Source organism: Calliphora vicina, chromosome 4 (genome assembly GCF_958450345.1).
Source record: "Calliphora vicina chromosome 4, idCalVici1.1, whole genome shotgun sequence".
Classification (NCBI taxonomy): domain Eukaryota; kingdom Metazoa; phylum Arthropoda; class Insecta; order Diptera; family Calliphoridae; genus Calliphora; species Calliphora vicina.
In genome coordinates this window covers 100,304,128-100,328,590 of record NC_088783.1, presented here as the reverse complement: position 1 = coordinate 100,328,590, position 24,463 = coordinate 100,304,128, and the positions used below count along the sequence as shown (strand labels likewise).

At 31.3% G+C, this 24,463-nt stretch overlaps 1 protein-coding gene across 2 annotated transcripts in view; it reads left to right on the top strand.

The window, feature by feature from the left end:
- slgA (proline dehydrogenase slgA) overlaps positions 1–24,463 on the top strand; it is a 58,902-nt gene that overhangs the window by 16,138 nt on the left and 18,301 nt on the right. The window contains exon 3 of one of the 2 annotated variants that reach the window (XM_065507634.1): positions 22,338–22,459. In XM_065507634.1, the coding sequence (XP_065363706.1) occupies positions 22,338–22,459 (122 nt within the window). Of the gene's footprint in view, positions 1–21,851; positions 21,974–22,337; positions 22,460–24,463 lie in introns of both variants that reach the window. The other variant, XM_065507633.1, reaches the window with a different exon arrangement.

Here is a 24,463-nt window from a genome sequence, read left to right as displayed (position 1 = left end):
TTATAGGACATAATCGGTCACAAATTTCTACTTATGTTATTCTCCACTATAGTTGCATGCTAAATAATAATAAACCTTGCTGGAAGTTATTGTACAAAAAATAACACATGGAATAGGCACATAATGAACATGAATCCAATCTAATTTCAAGAGTATGCAATATTATATGTTCCCTCTAAATATATAATTTGAATTTCCTTTTTACTTGCTTTTCTTTTATAGTTCTAATCAATAGTGATGAATTTATGAACCTTCGTTCGAACAGGTAGTCCATCTCCGTTTAAAATCTACCACACTTTTGGACATCTTTTGTGTGCTCTTCAATTCTCTTTTAACAAGAGCCCAATTACTATCCACTGGCCTTAGCTTCAGGCAGTTTGGAGAATTTGCCTTTCTTGGTACAAAAAGACCTTACTTACCATAGTGACAGAATGCCAAATTAGGCCAAAAATAAGTGGACACATTAAGAAATCTTATGAATGGAAGCATCCTCTTTTGTTAACATTCCTTGATGTAAATTTCGGTATTTAAAGAGCCCTTTGTAACAAATGTTTGGCTTCTTTTGCTGCAACTGCATATTGCTTGCCATACCAAGAACTTTTTGGGAAAATTTTCTGCTTTTGGGTCCTAAACTTTTCTACAACAATTCCTCAATCACCAGCAACATACAAATATAGACCCGGAAGCTGCGAATATTTTTTGTAGAAAATTTGACTTCAATTCCCGTGTTCTATCTTTGACCTCTAAATTTTTAGCAGAGTACATGTCAGTGACTTTATGAACCTTGTATGTTTTTATACCCTTCACCTTCGTGATAAGGGTATATATAAATTTGTCATTCCGTTTGTAATTTCCACAATATAATTTTCCAACCCTATAAAGTATATATATTCTGGATCCTTATAGATAGCGGAGTCGATTAAGCCATGTCCGTCTGTCTGTCTGTTGAAATCAATTTTCTGTAGACCCCAGATATCTTCGGGATCCAAATCTGCAATAATTCTGTTAGGCATGCTTTCGAGAAGTTTCCTATTTAAAATCAGCAAAATCGGTCCACAAAAAGCAGGACAACCTCGATTTTTGACCTATATCTGGATTACTAAGTAATTAATATAGACATTATGGATATCTAGTGATAGATATTTTAAAGACCTTTGCAACCTTTGTATATAAGACCATAGTAAGTTGGACCTACAATGGGTCAAAATCGGAAATTGTTTAAGCCAAGTTTTTTAAAAACAGAAATTTTTTTTAAATATTTTAAAATTAAAATAACAATTCGAAAAAAATTTTTTTCCAAAAAATGAAAAAACCTTTGGAAAAAAATAAATTTTGTTTACCTAAAAATATTTAAAATTTGTATTTTGAAATATAATTTGGTTAAGGGTATATAATATTTGATACAGGCTTTAACTTTTCGTACCAAATAGTCCGAGTACTGAGCTAACCGGACTGCTTTCCTACTGGATGTGTTGGGAGCTCTTTTGAAAATGTTTTCTATTTATTGTCTTTTGAAACATCATGTGGACCATCCCTTCTACCTGAACCAGGATTTCTATCGACGTAGATGTTCGCCCGATATTGTTTAATAATATTGGAATCTGTTTAAAGGCAGACCTTTGATTGTTTGTCCAACTTTTTGTAGGACCAAGTTGGGTTTTGTTGAAAATATTTAATAATTTTAGTACGAATTTTTTTCTCGTCACTCATTTTAATCAGATTAACAGCAAATGAATATAATTGACATTAAACATAATAACTGGCATACTTATCAAAGGTAACTGATACCAAAAAAAATAATACTTGGGTTAAAAATTTTAAGAAAAAACGTGTGTTAAGGTTTTTTCGATCTTACTCCTTATAGGTATTCCCATTTGAGAACCGTTGGTGTTAACAATGAAGGATGTCGATAACTTATATGGTTGACTCGTACCATCATACACTTTTTTGTATTGCAAACTACTTTTGCATAGAAAACATATACATTAGGTTGTGTCGAATTGTATGGACGATCAAAAAGTAAAAAATCGTATAGAAGAAACACTGAAAATTCTAAGAAAGTTTCCTCAAGAAACCATAGGTCTTAAATCAAATCCTATCTTGCGCATTTCGTCTTTTATCCAATAAAAACTATTAAAAAAAATAAATACTGAAATATCATTGGATAAAAGACGAAATGCGCAAGATAGGATTTGATTTCAGACCTATGGTTTCATGGGGAAAATTTTTTAGAATTTTCCGTAGAATGCGTATAATAGATTTTTCGTGAAAAAATCGACCCACCCTAAAATAGATATTTCCAAACACTAAATGCATTATGTAAATTTTACTAAGCGCACATTTTATATTCAAACAAATTGATCATTTGATTACCATCAAAACAACACGACCTTCAACCCCCCACCCCCCACTCCATTTAAAAACCATTCTAGTGAAGGTTGGTCACATTGAAAAGTATTTATCTGAATTTATCTACAAAATACAACGTCACTCTATATTTTCAAAGTTTAGTGTTTATTTCGTATAATTTAACATGCACGAACATACATTTCTATACATAATCTATTACGTCTAGTTACGTATTCACTATTTTCATGACATACTCGTACACAGATACACTGATCCATTCGTAATAAGTATAACAGTATTTGCCCGACAAAAAACGACGACTGATTTTCTTTAAGAAGCTACAGTTTTAAACCGAATTGTCCATTCATATTCACATTTACATACACTTAGACAGTGAACAATAGTGAACCAAAAACAGACAAGCCCCCAAAAATGAACCAACTGCTAAAACGCAACCGACTAATAAACTAGCTGATACATATGTATAACACTTTCATAGATATAAACATACACGCACACAATTATTTCAACTGTGCGATACTTTCTGAGAAGAACAGAAAAGTACTCTATAGATACTAGAGCAATTTTGGTACTAGATACATCCATCCATATGTTGCGAGTAGATTTATTTATATTGTTAAAACACTTGCAATTTTTTTACTTGTACTTGTAGCTGTATAATATTTCTATGTCAATGTGACGTTTAAAAATGAGAGAGAGAACTAAACAAATTATGAAATTTCAGATTTTATTTAAATGTTTTTTGTACGGATGGATAGATGGATGTATGTATCTAAGTAGATATTTATGTATGTATTATAATATTCTATTATGTACTATATTCTTTTGTAGGTCTAAGCAAAAATAAAATAAAATAATAATTTTTATAAATATTTTTTATGTACACTTAAGTACACAAAATCACAAACATATAAATCACGAATATAACAATCTACAAAGTAGAACATTATATAATATCGGTACTACTCATATGTAACAGGGTTTATTATAAAGGGTGACTCATAGCCAATGATTTTATAGTTTTTGTTTTGTTTTAATTGAAATAATTTTATTTATATTGTTCCACAGACTGGCAAAAGTCTCGTGAGTTATAGAACTTATCATATACTCAAAGATAGCATTAAATCACACTATCTAATGTATTGATTTTGTTATACAATTAATCACCCTGTAAAAGTACTTAGTAAGTTTTTGTTGAGGGAGACCTTCAAATATATAAAATATTATTATTGATTGACGAAAGTGTTTAAGAATTATTCTGCACTTTATAATCCAACAATGTGAACCATATAAGGTTCACATCCGAATAACACTTTACTGAACATAAATAAATTAAAAAAATTAAGGACTGAGATCGAAAAATTCTTAATTCAAGTTACCTTTATAAAGTACATATGTAAATTATTATGTTTAATGTCAAATATAGTAATTTGTTGTTAATCAGATTAAAATGAGTAAAAAAAGTGCGTACTAAAATTATTAAATATTTTTAACAAGACATAACTTGATCCTACAAAAAGTTGGACCAAACAATCAAAGGTCTGCCGTCAAACTGATTCCATTGCCATTAAACAGTAGCGGGAGAACTTGTCCATTGATAGAAAACCTGGTTCAGGTGGAAGGAATGGTCCTTATGATGTTTCTAAAGCAAATAAATAGAAAACATTTTCAAAAGAGCTCCCAACACATGCGGTGGGAAAGTAGTCCGGTTAGCTAAGTACTCGGACTATTTGGTACAATAGTACCAGGTTTAAAAATATACAAGGTTCAAAAATTTCTAGATAGGAACTCTGCTAAAAATTTAGAGACCAAATACAGAGCACGGAAATTTAAGTAAAATTTTATACAAAAACTATACCTGCTGAATAATGGATGACGAAACATACATATCGAAAATTTTTCGCAGCTTTCAGGTCAATATTTTTATGTTGCTGATGGTCGAAGGAATATTTTAGGACCCAAAAGCAGACAATTTTTCAAAAAAGTTCTTGGTATGGCAAGCAATATGCAGTTGCGGCAAAAGAAGCCAAACATTTGTTACAAAGGGCTCTATAAATACCGAAATTTACATCAAGGAATGTTTACAAAAGATGATGCTTCCATTCATAAGACTTCTTAAGACTTAACTATGGTAAGCAAGGTCTTGAGTGGTACAAGAATAATAATGTGTTATTTGCATGAAGAGAGGCAATTCCTCCAAACTGCCTGGAGCTAAGGCCAGTGGATAGATATTGGGCTCTTGTTAAAAGAGAATTGAAGAGCACAAAAAAGATGTCCAAAAGTGTGGTAGATTTTAAACGGAGATGGACTATCTGTTGGAACAAAGTTGTAACGGTTGATAAATTAATAATAATTTTGTATAAAATGTTATCTCATCTGACCACAGTACTGCTATGAAAAGAGCGAGTTTTTTTTTATTCTAAGTATTTGAGTAACATCACTGTTAATATTACATTGATCATTGTTGTATAAGGTTGTTGTCTTTAATATGTATAAGAGTATGTAAGTGTGTATATAGGGCGTATTAGACAATGCAGAATAGGTAAATCGAACTCAATATTTTTTTGTTCTGTTTGCCCCTCTACTTACTTCTTTTAGTGTTTTAAATATTTTTTGTTTGTTTCGATGCTCCGATCGACTTGATTGATATTAAAGAATGTTCAAAACTTTTAATTCTTTATTAAAACTGAATAAGTGAACATCAAATTCCGTTATACTTTAAATCAATATATAAAACGTGTTGACAATTCACAACGTACCCTTCAATTTTAGTTTGAGATTTCAAATAGATTGTTCGAGAAATTGATTGTAAGTACAGTGATTTTATATAAGGTGCCTTTTCCTAATAAATTTGTTTGGGATTCTAGAAATCTACAATTCGTCCACTATACCGAGATCATTGTTAAAAGCTGGACGGTTGCCCTATATTTCTAAGGGGTCTCAAGTCGTCCAACTCAAGTATATGTGGAATCGATATATTGCCCATTATAAAACCAAGGCTCCTAAGTAGAAGGGAATTATTTTGTGGACACCTGACGGATTTATTTTGGATCACCAATATTTCAACTTTATAGAAAATCTTCTTCTGAATCTAACGGAACTTGAATATTTTACTGAGCCACTAGTGCTAGAATTTAAATTTATTACATAAGTCTACTTATAAGTACAACGAGAAAGGGGTTAACCAATAAATTTTTAAATTAAGAGACACCTATTCGGAATTTATAATTATAAAGGAAATTATTGTGTAAAACCAAAGAAAAATAATCATCGTACATCATCGGACTTCTAACAACTTCACAATCCGGAGGACTGGCCAGCTGAAGGAAAAAGTGAGTGAGTACAAAACTATAATAATGTAAACTATATTGTATATTATTTTTCTTTAGCATAATTTATTTTATTTTTATAAATTCCATATTTAAATTTTCCATGATAACGTAAAATTTTAGCAATGAATTAATATCGTGAATACCCACTCTTTTTACTTGTACTTATACGTAAATGTAAATTCTCAAAAATATTCTGTTAATGTTCCCTAATATTATGTTAGTTTTGTTGTTGTAATATTCTTATGTTACATACATTTTTTTGTTCTTAATAATATAAGTAAATTCCCGTGACGTCATAACATTGTGTGTTATGAATATTAGTTTGCTTTATTCTTTTTAAAGCTCAACTTAATATGACAAATAAAGTATTTGTTGTTATTGTAAATATGAATCAATAAGTTTCTCTTTCATTTCGACTTAACCGTTGATCGTAGTTATTTATGGGATTCTCTACAATACATATATTAAAGGGATTAGAGAATCATAGGTAGGGAGGGCGACACAAGAGAACAGGGCATGCTACATCTGGCCCTTGGACATTAGTTTATTTATCATTTGTAGTTTCAGTATGGGTGATGTAGTGTAAATAGTTATGTGTTTTTTTTGGTTTTAGAGTTCAATATTTTTTGTAGGCACGTATATTTTTGTTTACGGCTGCGAATGACGGATTGCAAAGACTCACCCCGGTTGCCGACGAGCTAGACCTTAACCCCTACGTGCCGAGAGCAATCCTAAAATTCGTTAGACAGCAGGCGAGCCGTAACAAATGGCGCCCAACGTGGGGCCCACTGACACAAGTGCCCACTGGCATTGACTGTCAGCTATCCGATTTAAGGAATTGGAAATTTTATTAAGCGTAATTATCTTGCTTAGAGTCCCACATAAAATAAACTCGTTGTAGATATTAACTCGAATGTTGTGTTCTTCTTTCAGGAATTGCTATAATAATTGCTATGCTATTATTTAGACCGTTTGATAGGCATTACGTTTGGTGGTAGTATATACTTCTGCAAATGGTTTGTGTTTAAATTTGTTTTCGGTTTCATGGATGTTTTTCTTTTGGACATTTTATTAGTTTTACTTGGAATTATGAAGACTGATGTTTTTGTTAGCTTTTCATCCGTAGATCTGGACTTTGTTTTCAATCGTGAAAATTTTCCTTGAAACTCGAACTATTAATAAATATAACATGGTAAATAAACTTTTGTAAAATTGTAATAAAACGATCAACTGGTAAATTAAGTCGAAATAGATATTGTATTGTGTTTTGTAAATTTTTATTTGATTTGAAAATATATTATTGAATATTTATATTTTTTTTTGATAAGATACTTGTAATAGAGAAATGGCAGTGAGACATAGCGGTGATAATTTGCCTTTGCTAGGGAATTTAGGAAGTTGTACCGTATGCTGTAATTCATTAGAGAATGCAGTGGATATAGTTAAAACAGTTTGCCAACATTATTTTCATAAAAATTGTTTGACTGAGTGGGTATTAACTTCTCCTACATGCCCTCAATGTCGACAATCATGTAGAGAAGATAGTTTGATTGATATAAGGAATGAATTAGGTACAGAGGGAGGTCACCAACAAAATTCGAGAGGTGCCGTTCCAAAAGTATTGCAATCCAAAAGGGCTACAAGATCTTCTAAGAAAGTTCAAAATCCTTTAGATTGGACCCTTAATGTGCAAAATCAATCTTCTCGTGCTTCATTACCAATGGCTCCTAGTAGTTCAGGTAATACGAACGTGCCACCATCTCATACTCATGATGAGGACCTAAATGTGAGAATTTCTGGACTTGAAAATAAGTTTAATATTCAGAATGCTTTAAGGGATTTGACTTTACAAATTTCACAACTATCTGTTCAGAGACCTACAGAACCTGAATGGCCTAGGGAAGAATTTCCAGCATTACGTAATAGGACTAACGCACAAGATTCAGTAAATTTAGATGTGAGCGATCGCCGTTCTGGTACAATACCTACTGGTGTTCATCGTACACAAAGTTCTCATCCTAGTTACCCAGCCCCTAACAACTTTCAGCGATTATCCACCACATCATCCATTGTCCATAACAGTGGACGAATAGCCCAACTTATTCAGAGTTGGAATGTATCTTTTAGTGGTTGTTCAACGAAAATGTCGGTAGATAAGTTTATTTATATAGTAACCTCATTGACAAACAGTAGCTTAGGAGGAGATTTTGAAACCCTTTGTGAGCACGTACACATTCTCTTTACTGGAAGATGTCTTGATTGGTATTGGAGATTTACACAGGCAGTTAGTAGAGTAACATGGATTTCTTTGTGCGAGGCTTTAAGATTTCATTTTCAGGATCATCTTTCTGATAGTGATATAATGGAACTTATTCGCGATAGAAAGCAAAAAGATAAGGAAAGTTTTGATGAGTTCTATAATGCTATTCATTATTTTTGTGATAGGCTTAGATATCCTCTTCAGGATCAGCAATTGTTAGAAATTATTCGTAGGAATCTTCGACCGAAAATTAGAAATGAATTATTTTATCAGAATATAACATCTGTGGCACACCTACGTCACTTAATACTACGCCGTGAAGCTTTGTTAGATGACATTGAGAAATCAGATATTAGACCAGGAAAAAGACAAGTAAATGAACTTGAGGTAGATAACGATGGCATTTCTGCACAACTCGAAATTTGTGGTATAGAAAAGACAAGATGTTGGAATTGTCGTAAAGAGGGTCATCGATATATAGATTGCCTGGAAGATCGTCAAATATTTTGTTATGGATGTGGTGCAGAAAATATTTTGAAACCAAACTGTGATTTTTGTAAGAACCGGGGAAACTCGTTTGTCGGGGTACAAAACACGACACTATTGTGCCCCAAGAAAAATTAAAAACAAATAATATACCGGCTATGACTTCAAATTATACCCAGACAGACTATTTAATCTTCGGTCATGTAGACAATAACAAATCCAAGGAACATTCACATAATTTTTATAATATAATCCCATATCACCAACGTCTTCAAAATTATCAGAGAATAAGATCTCAGATTTTCTGTGAAAGTATTCGACCGAAACCAGTATCTAGGAAAAATAGGATAAGTTTTAGATCTAGCTTACGTATGAAATCATTTTGGAATAGGGTTAGACAAAATAGGCAACAATTTAAGAAAACTGTATTTGCGTTTGGACCACTGGAAACAGATCGGCGACCATATGTTCTAGTGACCTTATTTGGGAAAGAAGTCTATGCAATGCTAGATTCTGGGGCTTCAATTACATGTCTTGGGAATCAAGCTGCAAAAGAGTTCATAGACAGTGGTAACCAGTTTAAGTCCTTAAACGAATTTGTTAAAACTGCAGGTGGTCGTGAACACCGAATAGTAGGCTTTGTCGAAACAAAAGTTAGTTTTCGGGGAAAATCGCGCCTGATGAAAATTTATATAATACCAGACTTATGTCAAAATTATTATCTAGGTGCAGACTTCTTTGAAGAATTCGGATTGTTGAAGAAAATTTTGGAATCTTTTTCTTGTGACGACGATGACTTAAAATGTTTTCCGGAAATGCAGGAACTAAATCATTGGGAGAGAAGTCGCTTGAATACTGTGATTGATTTATTCCCATCTTATGAAAAGGAAGGGTTAGGTCGTACTCATTTATTAGAACACGCGATAGAATTATGTAAGGATGCAAGACCCATTAAGCAACGGTATTTTTCAGTATCGCCAGCCATTGAGAAAAAGTTACATTTAGAAATCGACCGTATGTTGGATTTGAAAGTTATTGAGTTAGCACCTCCAAATTGTCCGTGGAGTAGTCCTGTGGCAATGACGGAACGTGATGGAAAGGTCAGGTTATGTCTTGATTCTAGGAAGCTCAATAGTGTGACTATAAGGGATGCATACCCTATGCCAAAAATAGATGGTATACTAAGTCGTCTTCCTAGAGCAAGATATATTACATCTCTAGACCTCAAACACGCTTTCTGGCAAATCGAGCTAGAGGAAAAGTCTCGTAATTATACTGCCTTCACTGTTCCGAATCGGCCTTTATATAGATATGTAGTGATGCCTTTTGGACTTTCAAATGCTCCAATGACCATGTGTCGATTAATGGATCTGGTTATCCCTCCTCACTTACGTAATATGGTATTCGTCTATTTAGATGATTTACTGCTAGTTTCCGATACGTTTGAAGCCCACCTTAAGTTACTAACGGAGGTTTCACAACTTTTGCGACAAGCAGGCCTTACCGTTAATATAGCTAAATGTAAGATTTGTATGCGCGAAGTCAATTATCTCGGGTACGTAATTGGTGATGGTGTGATTAAGCCAGATAATTCCAAAGTATCAGCGATACTAGATATGAAACCACCTAGATCTGTGCGGGAACTACGAAGGTTCTTGGGCCTCGTAGGTTGGTATCGACGTTTTGTCGACAACTACGCATCCCTTACCGCACCACTTACAGATTTGACTTCTAAGAGTAGGATATTTGAATGGAATGACACCACCCAGACAGCTTTTGACAAAATAAAAGAACGACTTACATCCGCTCCCTTATTGATTACTCCAGACTTTTCTAAACCTTTCATAATACAATGCGACGCATCTACATCAGGTGTTGGAGGAGTTCTTTCACAGGAAGATGAGAATGGTGTCGAAAGACCTATCGCTTATTTTTCTCATAAGTTGAATCGGGCGCAAAAGAACTACTCCATAACTGAGTTGGAATGCCTAGCTGCGTTATTATGTATACAAAAATTTCGTGGATATATAGAGGGACATCCATTCAAAGTGGTGACTGACCATGCTTCCTTACGTTGGTTAATGCGACAGGCAGATTTAAATGGTCGATTGGCACGCTGGTCATTAAAATTACAGGGCTTCGAATTTTCGATAGAGCATAGAAAGGGGAGTTTAAATGTCGTCCCTGACACTTTGTCTAGGCTTGATCAGATAGATTCGTTAGATATACATCCTTCACCCTTAGTCGATTTGAAATCACCTCATTTTCGATCGGTGGAATACACCAACCTTTATAATTCTGTTAAGGCGAATGGGGATAAGTTCCCAGATTTACAAGTAATTGACAATTTTATCTATAAGAAATCAGATTTTACAAAGGGAGATCCCATCTCGGAAGAAATGACTTGGAAACTTTGGATTCCAAGAGATCTCACCTTGGAGGTTATAAGAAATGCACATTGCCCACCTTTAGCAAGTCATTGTGGAATTACTAAAACCCTAGAAAAGATTCGCCGAAACCTGTATTGGCCCAAAATGACAATTGACGTTAGAAAGTTCATTAGCGAATGCGATGTTTGTAAGGAAACCAAAGCGTCAAATGCAATTATGAGACCTCCAATGAGAGAGCAGTCAAAGTCATCTCGCCCTTTTCAAAAATTGTATATGGACCTATTAGGCCCATATCCGCGCTCGACCAAGGGAAACACTGGTATTTTTATTGTAGTGGATAACTTGTCTAAATTTCCTATTTTAAAGCCTCTTCGAAAGTTTTCCACGCAAAGTATTGTTGACTTTTTAGAAGATTATGTTTTTACGATTTTTGGGGTTCCGGAGGTCGTTGTAACCGATAACGGCCCACAATTTAAGTCAAATGCGTTTAAAAGTTATCTCACGAAATATGGAGTTACCCATACTTTAACGGCCGTTTATTCTCCTCAAGCGAACGCTTCGGAGAGGGTAAACAGATCCGTGATAACAGCCATTCGTTCGTACTTGGACACCGACCAACGTTCTTGGGATTCTAATTTGAGTAAAATTTCTGCAGCTTTGCGATGTGCTTATCACAGTTCAATAGGGTATTCCCCTTACTTTGTGCTTTTTGGTCAGCAAATGATTTTATGTGGTGAAGATTATGAGCTTTTGAGGCGAATAGATGAATTAGAAGAATTTGAAAGAATAGAACGATCTGATCAGTTTCAATTAATCAGGACTACTGTACAAGAGAATCTTAGAAAAGCTTATGAAGTCAGTAGAAACCGTTATAATTTGCGATCAAAAACAATAAACTTAAAGCCAGATGATATAGTATTTCGAAGGAATTTTGTGCTGAGTAGTAAAATCAACAATTTTAATGCGAAACTCGCTCCCAAATTTATAAAGTCGAAGGTATTGCGTAAAGTTGGGAATTGCTATTATGAGTTGCAAGATGTTAAGTCAGGGTCTAAGGGAGTTTACCACGGTAAAGACATTAAAAGATGTTCATAATAAAAATAATTTGGTTTTCCAGTTACTTTTAATTTCTTCCCTTCCCCTCAGATTAAAATTAACTGTGTTGTAACGGTTGATAAATTAATAATAATTTTGTATAAAATGTTATCTCATCTGACCACAGTACTGCTATGAAAAGAGCGAGTTTTTTTTTTATTCTAAGTATTTGAGTAACATCACTGTTAATATTACATTGATCATTGTTGTATAAGGTTGTTGTCTTTAATATGTATAAGAGTATGTAAGTGTGTATATAGGGCGTATTAGACAATGCAGAATAGGTAAATCGCACTCAATATTTTTTTGTTCTGTTTGCCCCTCTACTTACTTCTTTTAGTGTTTTAAATATTTTTTGTTTGTTTCGATGCTCCGATCGACTTGATTGATATTAAAGAATGTTCAAAACTTTTAATTCTTTATTAAAACTGAATAAGTGAACATCAAATTCCGTTATACTTTAAATCAATATATAAAACGTGTTGACAATTCACAACGTACCCTTCAATTTTAGTTTGAGATTTCAAATAGATTGTTCGAGAAATTGATTGTAAGTACAGTGATTTTATATAAGGTGCCTTTTCCTAATAAATTTGTTTGGGATTCTAGAAATCTACAATTCGTCCACTATACCGAGATCATTGTTAAAAGCTGGACGGTTGCCCTATATTTCTAAGGGGTCTCAAGTCGTCCAACTCAAGTATATGTGGAATCGATATATTGCCCATTATAAAACCAAGGCTCCTAAGTAGAAGGGAATTATTTTGTGGACACCTGACGGATTTATTTTGGATCACCAATATTTCAACTTTATAGAAAATCTTCTTCTGAATCTAACGGAACTTGAATATTTTACTGAGCCACTAGTGCTAGAATTTAAATTTATTACATAAGTCTACTTATAAGTACAACGAGAAAGGGGTTAACCAATAAATTTTTAAATTAAGAGACACCTATTCGGAATTTATAATTATAAAGGAAATTATTGTGTAAAACCAAAGAAAAATAATCATCGTACATCATCGGACTTCTAACAACTTCACAATCCGGAGGACTGGCCAGCTGAAGGAAAAAGTGAGTGAGTACAAAACTATAATAATGTAAACTATATTGTATATTATTTTTCTTTAGCATAATTTATTTTATTTTTATAAATTCCATATTTAAATTTTCCATGATAACGTAAAATTTTAGCAATGAATTAATATCGTGAATACCCACTCTTTTTACTTGTACTTATACGTAAATGTAAATTCTCAAAAATATTCTGTTAATGTTCCCTAATATTATGTTAGTTTTGTTGTTGTAATATTCTTATGTTACATACATTTTTTTGTTCTTAATAATATAAGTAAATTCCCGTGACGTCATAACATTGTGTGTTATGAATATTAGTTTGCTTTATTCTTTTTAAAGCTCAACTTAATATGACAAATAAAGTATTTGTTGTTATTGTAAATATGAATCAATAAGTTTCTCTTTCATTTCGACTTAACCGTTGATCGTAGTTATTTATGGGATTCTCTACAATACATATATTAAAGGGATTAGAGAATCATAGGTAGGGAGGGCGACACAAGAGAACAGGGCATGCTACATCTGGCCCTTGGACATTAGTTTATTTATCATTTGTAGTTTCAGTATGGGTGATGTAGTGTAAATAGTTATGTGTTTTTTTTGGTTTTAGAGTTCAATATTTTTTGTAGGCACGTATATTTTTGTTTACGGCTGCGAATGACGGATTGCAAAGACTCACCCCGGTTGCCGACGAGCTAGACCTTAACCCCTACGTGCCGAGAGCAATCCTAAAATTCGTTAGACAGCAGGCGAGCCGTAACAAAGTGACAGAAAGCACTATAAAAACCTTAACGGAAGGGTTTCCGAATGTTTCCGTATGTTAAGAATTTTTCGATCTCAGTCCTTAGTATAACATAAAACTCTGGATAGGTCTGAGTAGAGTGCTTTTGATTTTTGTCTTCAAAGGTCTACTTAAATTTGTTTTTATTTGTGGACGCTAATAAGAAATATGTTAAGAATTGTCTACTAAATCTTCGGAAATTTATCATTTTTGATTCTTAAGGTTATATATACTATTAATCTGAGGATTGCGGGTTCGATTCCTGCCAGAGACTCTGGGTGTATCTGCAGACAAGCAAAACGCTTTGCAGTTTGTGTTTGTTAAAAAAAAAATACTGTCAAATGTTGCAATTTTCTATAAAATAAAACAAGATTTTTGAAAATGATATCAAAGTTTTTCAAAAATATGTTTAAATGAACTTTAGAAAATATATTTCATTAAAATCGGTTAACCGTCTCAAAAAATCGAAAAGTTAAAGAAACCCGACATCAGTCAAGTTTACAAAGATGAAAAAACCGGTTGACCGGTTTTGGATACTCTAGTCTGGGGGGTATTATGTCCGCTTAAGTTAGCCAAATTTTACTTTACATGCTTTTGCATTAAGTCCTCCTTCCGAATCATATGCAAATTGTATAAAGTCCCTAATAAAATGTGTTTCTACAAAAGAAACACATTTTATTAGGGACTTTTTTGGAAAAAAAACTTAAAAAATACTGCCATTTTTACATGTTTCAACGTTGGATACGTGTAGCTTTTTATAGGAACGAGATAACTGTTAGCAAGTTTATTTCATTTAGAATTTTAAAAATTTATAAAAAGATCGAGCAAAATTAAAAAAAAAATCAATAAACCTAAAGATAATCAACTAATAGAGATATCATACACATGTAAGCGTATTTTTTGTAGATCTTCTCAAGGACTATATATATTTAAAATTTATCATTCGGATAATAAATGGATTTTTGGCGATTTTTTGTAAAAAAATTTAAAGGCTACGCACTGGCCTCCAGTCATCAAATTTTATGACATGAGTTGCGTGTATACAAATCGTAATTCTGTTTATTTGAATACTAACATATTTCAGAGATTTATGATCATTACTGAAACTTTCGAGAGCGGTTCTATATGGGAGCTATGATAAATTATAGTACCAATGGGTACAAAAGCTTATATAAATCTTATTTGTGCCGGAATTTGTTTTGATTTCTATATAATTTAGATATTTATGAGAACTTTACTATTTCAGTTAGGGCAATTGTATGCGGGCTAGGACAATCCTTGGAGCAATAGAAAAGTTTGTGCCAAATATTATAGAATTATATTTGAAATTGTGACTGAATTAAAGTGATTCTGAGTCGATCGGTAAGGGTGTTGCATGTTACAAACATCAACAATAACCCCACTATTATGGTGTAAGGTATAAATAGCTTTGTTAAATAACTGCACAAATTAATTAAACAATTATAAATTAATAATAATAATAATTACAAATTAAATTTGAACTTGCGTTTGAGCAACGATTTTAAGCGACATTGATGTTCAATGTAAAAATTCATCTGACGTGTGTCAGATGAATTTTGTAGTCTGAGTGAGAATTCGTCACAAATTATTACCAGTCAAACATTTTAGTCTATTTAAATTTATAGCAATATAAAATATCTTAATGAGGGTATACATATACTGATGTAAATTGGTTTAGGTGCACTAAATAACAAAATATTTCGAATACCTTACAAGTATTTAATCCAAATGTTGTAGGATAATTGATTTAAGCATCAACATTGTAGAGAATGGTTCCAGTAAACCACCCTTTTAATTTTTAATATTTTTTAATACATTAAAATGTGAAATGCTTAGTAAAAATGTCATTCTGGCACAAGAAGGACTACATTTTTTAAAAACAGTTGTCCAAACCCCCCAATAGATAATTTTGTACAAAAAACACAAAAATTAGCTATTTTCACGTAAAAAATATATTTTTTGCTTCAATTTGTTATTATAACTCCGAAACTACTGAGCCGATTAAAACGCAATATATAACCGTATTAAAGGTTATGTAAATTTGAACTTTTCTAAGTTTACTTCAATAAATCGAACTAACCCTTTTTGAGTTATCATAAATTATGTGGAGAAACATCTAAAAAAATTCACAATTTTAGAGAAAAAAAGTTATAAAAAATCTATCCATAGAATTTAAAAATTTTACCATTTTTGTACTTAGGTAACCATGATTCATCAAATCTATATAGTGGTTAGTGAAGCCTTTTCTTGTTGTTGACCTGTGTAATCTTAAAGTAAAAAAATCTCCAGGTTATGATTTAATTACACCTTCCATGGTTGGAATTTTACCAGATGTGGTAATTGTAGTGCTCACAGTATTATTCAATGCGAGCTTGTCTCTAGGATTTTTTCCGAATGATTGGAAAATCTCCCAAATTATAGTGATACCCAAGCCCGGAAAAGATTTGCCTTGTTTGTCTAAAATAATCCAAGGAGGAATTTTAACATTCTTAAATAGTCGAAATATTATACCAGATCATCAATTTGGATTCCATGAGCATCACGGAATATTTAAGGAATCTTTCGAACTAAAAAATTACTGTTCGGTAATATTTCTAGATGTTGCCCAGGCTTTTGACAAGGTTTGTTATAAAGGTCTAATACACAAGATAAAATGCATACAGCCTTCTAGTACATACAAAATACACTGCAATTCTTAGTTCTCATATGGACTTAAATGTAGCATCTGGAAGCCTAGATAATATATCAGACGCGTGGAGACGTGATTAACAAATTGGACAATACAAATTCAAATCCAAAATTGGAAACATGACGTAAGCCCCTTGGTACATAAGAAATGAGAAAATCCAGAGACTTAGATGTGCCTTTGGTCATGGATGAATTTAGAAAAACTCGTGAAGATTATTTGCAAAATGACATGATCTTCCGATCCCGCTCGCAAGATAAGATTGAATTACTTATTGTAAGGACATTAAAGGCAGAAAAAATATTATAATAAACGTATAATAGGCATTTAAAATTTCTGTTTATATTAGGTCGACATACTAGAAAAGAAAAAAATATAAAGAAATTATCGAAATCTACCGGGAATTTATAAAAAAATATTCCGGTGAATTCCAGGGAAAATTTAGCCGATTAGGAACGCTAGTTTACACTAAGAAAACTTAGTTTACACTAAGAAAACTTACTGTATTTATAAATATTACCTTCACTATACTACTCGTACATACTATTATTATTCACAGCATTACCAGCATTCACTTGTGTGCAAATTGAAAATAATTGTTTATTTTTTCAATAATTTGTTGTTTGTACATTTGTTCGCTTTGGTTTTTTTTTTCTTAAATCGTAACAATGTTTAATGCTGCATTAATATTGTACAAACGATTATATGAATTTGTTTGTTTTTTCTAAATTTAAATGTACTCGAAACTGCATGTAAACAAATTCATATTAATGCATGCAAATGTACGTAAAAATAAATATATAAATATGCATGAATGTAGTACTTACTAATCCAGCTGTTCTGTGGACTGGTCCCGAATTAGTGATTATATCAATCAGCTATTTAACTAGTTATTTTAACATGTGCGTGTCCCAGGAAGAAGTTTATTGTCCCTACTTTAATTGCAAATAAAAAATTAATGGATTACAAAAGTACACTTAGTGGCAATTGACAATACATTACTTGTGATGAGTAATCTATTGTCATATGTGCTAGTATAACTCTAGATTCACTAAAGTGACGCTGAATTACTTCGGAGCTGTAAAGTAATCTATAGACTTCTCATTGCATTACATAGAACCCATGAAAAGATCATACTCTGGATTACAAAAGCACACTTAGTACCCCCATTTTCACAATGTGTTTTTATTTTTATACCCTTCGCCATGAGTGGCAAGGCTATATATAAGTTTGTCATTCCGTTTGTAATTTCTACATTTTTCATTTGCGACCCCACAAAATATATATATTCTGGATCGTTATAGATAGCGAAGTCGATATATCCATGCCCGTCTGTCCGTCTGTATGTTGAAATCAACTTTCCGTAGCCCCAAATCGGCCCATAAATCGCTGAGATATAAGAATGAAACCGGGAAAACCTCGATTTTTGGCATATTTTTTATCTATATCTGGATAACTAAGTCATTAATATAGACAATATGGATATCTAATGATAGATATTTCAAAGTCCATTGCAATGATGTATATAATGCTATAATAAGTTGTGACCTACAATGGGTCAAAATCGGGAAACATTTTTTTAACCCGAATTTTTTTTTCATAAATTATTTATAGAAAAAAAAAAATTTTAAATTAAAAAATTGGAAAAAACTTTTTTTAAACAAATTAAAAAACAATTTGGAAAAAAAATATTTTAATTTTGTTTAAATAAAAACAGGGACTTATTTACGGTCCCTGTTTTTATCCAGAAAATTTTAAAAAAATCACTATGTTAGAGTCAACGGAGACATATACTGTTATATACCAATAGATTCGTATAGACGGGAAAAATAAAACTCATCAAATGGCTTTTATTTTATGACGGAAAAAATAATAGTCCTCAAATGAGTTTTTTTTTTATGACGGGTATTTAAAACTCTTTTTTAAAGAGTTTCATGCGAACTTTTATTTTTACGTTGAAAAATAACTCTTTTATATGGATTTTTATTTTTAAAGTCACAAAATAACTGTTATAAAATAACTTTATTGATATCACTTATAACCGTTACGGTCCCTGAATAAAAATATTAAAAAAAATAATTTTAAGTATAATTTGGTCTAAAAGGGTTATATTGCCACCATTAAAACTGCTGTATACTCTCTCTCTGTCAGCACAGGAATGGAAAATTAAATTTTTGTTCGATATTAAAATTACATTCAAATACATAGTACTATTTCAACCGCGGAGTACTAAAATTGAAATTGTTTCCATATTAGCGTAGTCTTGAGTTGAAATCTATTAAAATATATGTAGTTTACACAAGATTTTTTTTTAGAAAATAATGTAATACTTAAGATTTTCGATAGCACATACTGTTATTCTGATAATGTTCTATAGAAAATACTGTTTTACTCGTTTTTTTAAAAGAAAATCTTGTGTTAGACTGAAGTGATGCTATTGAATATAGTGGCATGCTGAAACAAATTCTGTTATACTGAAGATTTTCTAAGAGCAAAAAAGTATTATACTGAAAATTTCTATAGAAAATATTTTTAATAAAAAAATTTGATACGCTAAAGAAATTCTAAAGGAAATACTGTTATTCTGAAGATTTTCAAAAAACAAAGTGTTATTTAGATTGAAGATGTCTTAATAAACTAGAGTTATAATGGACGTTTTTAAAGGAAATAAGGTAATACTGAAGATTTTCTATAAAAAAATAGTTTTAAGAAGATTTTCTATGGAATATGTTTCTATAATGTATTCTGAAGATTTTCTTTATCAAAAACTTTTATACAAAGGATTTTCTATAGAAGATACTTTAGCTACAGCAGAAAATCATTCCAAGTCTTAAGTAATTTGTAAATTTGTCCTGTTTCATATAATAGTGAAAATAGTTTGAAATTATCAAATGAGCCTCAGGAGTATTACAAGTACTTTTGAATATGAAATTGTATCAAAAAAAATGTACGATCGTATCAACTTTTCCATCCCTGCTGTAGAATATAATTCTCTCAAAATTTGCCCGTAAATGATGTTTAGTCAGGTGAATTATTATCGTAATTGATATTTTGTTTTTTTCGATTGTATAATTTACTTGAAAAAAAAGTACCCCTACAAAATGCAAACACGTGTTTATTTATGTGTTTTATTTTCAACGTCCAGACAATGGAAACTTTTATCTTTTGCTGTTTGTAATTTATTCCATTAAATTGCCAAAATAAAGTGAATTGGCAATAATACCCGATTATATAATCGCAATGATGTGATTTTACAGCAATAGAACAAACGTTTGCATTTGCAAACAGTAAATATTTGTAGTGAATCACAAATGAAACTTGTGATAAATGTATGTAAAATAGAGTAAAATAGAGAATCTGTGACCGTTAAGTAGGTGGCAGACCAGATGTCGGCAAAATAAATCGATAATAAAATACTTTTTGCACACATGTTTGTACATAATTGGCTACTTTGATTTTGCACTTAAAATTTGTGACAGTTTTGTTTTTTTAATTCAATAAAAGAAATACAAAATAATATTTCATTGTACTCTTTTTTTTAGTTGAAAGCATAAGAAGATACATATTTACATTAAAATGATTGAATGTGTAAATATTGATCAAGTTTTTTAAAAGCAAGCAGACATTTTAAAATAACATAACTGCAAATTATGATAAAATGGGTACAAAATGACTACATAGTAGATGAATTGTATTCAAAACTGTTATTATTTTTTATTTATTATATTCGTATAAATTATGTTGTTTTTATTTTATTGGCTAATCGATCCAATAATTAATTATAAGAGGTTGGGTCAATAGGCCCGTAACTGAAAGAATAACACTGGTCCTGTCAACATGCATCTGTCAGTTAACTCCTGTCAAAATTTGAACAAGCTGCGTCATTTAGTTTGTGTTTGACAACCATTGATAGCAGACTACCTCGTGACTTGAGGAGAAATTGGAAAAAAGTGAATTTCGTCTGCTCATTAAGCATTATTAAGGTTTCGCCGGACACCACTACGTGATAAAAGACCAAAAAAGAAGACCCGTGTCTCCCAGTTTTGCCCAAAGTCATGCAGTTTTTTATGGACCCCCAAATATTAGGGGCCTCGTTGTCATTTTTGCAAAAAAGTGAAAATTTTCTCCGGCTCATATCTTGCAAACAGTTCGAAATTTTGATTTACTCTCTGAACTAAAAGATATCTCTTTAACTAAAAGAGATAACTTACATATATTTTGTAGATGTCCTTATGGACTATTTACATTTTAAATTTCAGCTCATTCGGATCATATTTGGATTTTTGGAGATATTTTTAAAAAATGTGAGACCCGATATGGCGTGTAATTTTGCTTATTAAGCGTAAAGGGTATTTACAACTTTTGTGTCTTTGGTGACCCCCAATGAAATTTACCGGCAAAAAGTTTCGTAGAATATTTTAATCCTTAAATGTCCTTTTTGAAAGGACTTTTTTCGATTTTCTCGAAAAAGGGGTCAATTTGACCCCTAAGATAGGATATAGTGGGTTAAGATCTTCCACAAAAATGATCTCCATAAAATTCCACAATATAACTCTAACAATAAGAATTCTCTCACATATTAACATACAACACTTTTTCAGTTAGTATAATGCTACCTTCGATCACAAAATTAAAACTTTAACCCACTGTAAAAAAAAATTCATACCAGCTGGACTATAAGTTTATTCTACAAAAATGATCTACTCAACATGCCCTTATTATAGGGTCGCTAGTCTGTTCCAATCAAAAAGTCTCAATTTGTTGGACAGTGATATTGTACACTTACTTCTTTTATGAAAACTGCTTATTTGAAATACTTAAATGATTTTTGTCTTGATTTATTATACAAATTCTTGGGAATTCACGGGAATGAATATATTTTGTTGCTTGGTCAGTAACAACTTTTGTCCTCGTAACTAACGATTTTTTCCATGATGTGATAATGATGTCAAACAATAATCCTACAAATATTATTTGGCATCATTAACTCATCTTGGAAAAAAAGTCGTCAGGCATTGTAAAAATATAATTACTTTTTTAAAAAAAACTCCGAAAATAGTAACGTATAAAATCTTATAAGATTCTTCAAATGCATGTATGAATATTTTAATTTCAATTAATTTTATTTTCTTTAACGAATTTATAATTTTATGGTAAAGAAAATGAGACACCTACATTAATGACATGAATGGCTGGTTTTAGTTTTTATTGGCTTCCTTTTAGTTGATTGAGTTACTTTGAATTGAATGAAATATTAAAAAAAAATTAATTATTTTTCACTTTTCCAAATTCTTTTTTTAAATTCATGAAATAAAAAAAAAAACAAACAAACAAAATAACAACAAATTTTTAGCTAATGAAAGTGGCAAATACTATACTGGGAGATAAATTGTTTACAGCACTAATGAAGGCAACATTTTATGGACATTTTGTTGCTGGCGAAGATCAAATAAAAATTATACCAACTCTCGAAAGGTAATTTTACAAAAACTATCAAACTAACTAATGCTTTTTTTCTGTTCTTTTTTTCTTTTCTTTACAATATTTTTTTTATTTTAAATATTTATTACATTTGGATTATACACATATTTGGAAAATATCAAACAACCTGCTTATTATTTGCCATAAATTATAAATAAATATTAAATGCGCTAAAAACAAATAAACTCAATAATAATAACGATTCCTGAAAAAAACACTGTTCCCTCAATACAAAAAAATAAAAAAACACACTCACCTTCACCTACCACATTTTCGGGTTACTTCTCTAAATACTTTCTTGTGTCTGAATTGTATTTTGATTGATTATTGATGCGGTTCGTCCACAACATTTTTCCAGTTGATGAAATTCGCCAGAACCGTATTGGGTGGCACACTTTTTGAACTATTAATGAAATCAACTTTCTATGGACATTTTGTTGCTGGCGAGAATCGTCATACGATTGTACCAACGCTTGAGAGGTTTTCTTTCTTTTTTTTATTTTCTATTTAAACAATTTTATCTATTATTTACAAATACATATTAATTTCATGTTTTCAATAATCTAAAATAATAATTGTATTAATCACATTGTATTTGTGTAACTCTTTGTCTATGAACACATACATTTACTTTTCTGTACTACACAATTACATACAAATTAAAGAGCTCGCTCTATCTCTAGCATGGCATGTTACGAAAATTAAATAAAACATTGATTGCATTTCAAATTTACAGTGTCGTATTTACTTTGATTTCAAATTTCTAACGTCATGTCAAGTTTACAGTTAAAGTAATCGTCTTTCCCAGCAAATAGTTTGAATTATCACAAATCTAAATTCTCTCTTACCCTAGGTCTCCACGTAGCAATATTTATTGCTGCAATTGTGAAATTTGATTGCGTCAATATAATTTGCGAGTGTGATCTACTGATTGCCTGAGCAATTATTGCTAAGCAATAAGCTGTCAGTTCAGTTGTCATTAATGTAAAATTTGTTGTTTCTATGATTCGGTGCGATTAATTCATACGTACGTATTTAATTTATTTAAGTACCAAAAGTAAAAAAAACAAAAAAATTAGTAAAAAAAAAAATCATTCAACACAATATATAAGCAAAATGCACCTCAGTTTTTCATACAACACCTCGTGTTGAAAATTTTGTATTTGTAACGAACGTTTTCTTCGCCTAAAGCAATCATCAATCGCTCTGCTGTTATTCTGCCGACGTTATTGCTTGTGCTTAGCAATAAAAATTGCCACGTGGAGACCTTGGGCTAAGGACCGATCTATAAAATATATATAAAACTCTTTGACTAATTCCAATCCAAGAAATGCAAGTGAGGATAGGTGAATTAAAATGATTTAGGAAATGTCTTGATCTGTTTTGTTGTTCATTTTTCGCATTGTTCAATAAAAATGTCAGAAATAATACTAATGTATGACTTCAGAATTGAGGAATAAGCGAAAAAATAGGGACCGAATTACCTCATTCGTGATCGAGTAAAATTTATCGTAATTTTCTTATTTGAGATTATGACATTCTATATCGACCAAGAAATGTAACACATTTCATTGTGTTTCTCGAATTATAATTATAATTTTCTTAGGAATTTCGAGGAGTGCATGTCGGATTATTGTAAGAGAAAATAAATCAAAATTTACTCGCCTTTTAGAAATTTTATAATGCTAGTCTATTTTCAACTTCCCAGGATACAGAGGATCCCAGTCCAACTAGTCGAAAAAGTGAATTTTTTTGTACAATTTTGAAATTTTTAAATATTAAATATGTCAGAAGAAGTTTCCAGATTTGGAGAAAGAAAAATTGTAGCTGTTTCCAAGAAATTAGATTTGATCATTTCTAGTTACTCGTATAAGTAGAGTTACTTCAAAATCAACCTCAATACATTTTCTAGTAAATACGACACTATTTATCTATTAATACAATTAGATCTTAAAAATTTCCATTATTCATAAAAATTGTGAAATTTGATTTGATTTTTTGGCCCTCAATAGTATAAATTAAACAAATTGGAAGAATTAATTTCAATAAAAATTTTTAACTATTCTATACTATACACTGTCAAAAATGTTTCCGAATTGTCTGTCAAGGACAAGCAAAATATAAATTATTATTTAACATCATTGCGAGTGTGTCAGGTTCAATATAACAATTTAATAATATTTTATAACAATAGCCACCTATAGTAATAAAAAAAATAACGTATTTTTGTGCCACATGTGATTGTTTTCTTCTATAATTTTTCCACAATTCTATTGTACTCGACTTTGTCCATTCATTCATCTGACACACATTTGCCATAAATATTTGTTTTTTTTACTCACTGCTTCGTGAGTACAGAATTTAATAACATTATTAAATTTAATAAACATGAATGAAACAAACATTTAAATTGTTCTACTAACTTCCATCAACAAATTATTATTATTATTTTTTTTCATTTGCTCGTGTATGTTTGACTCTACA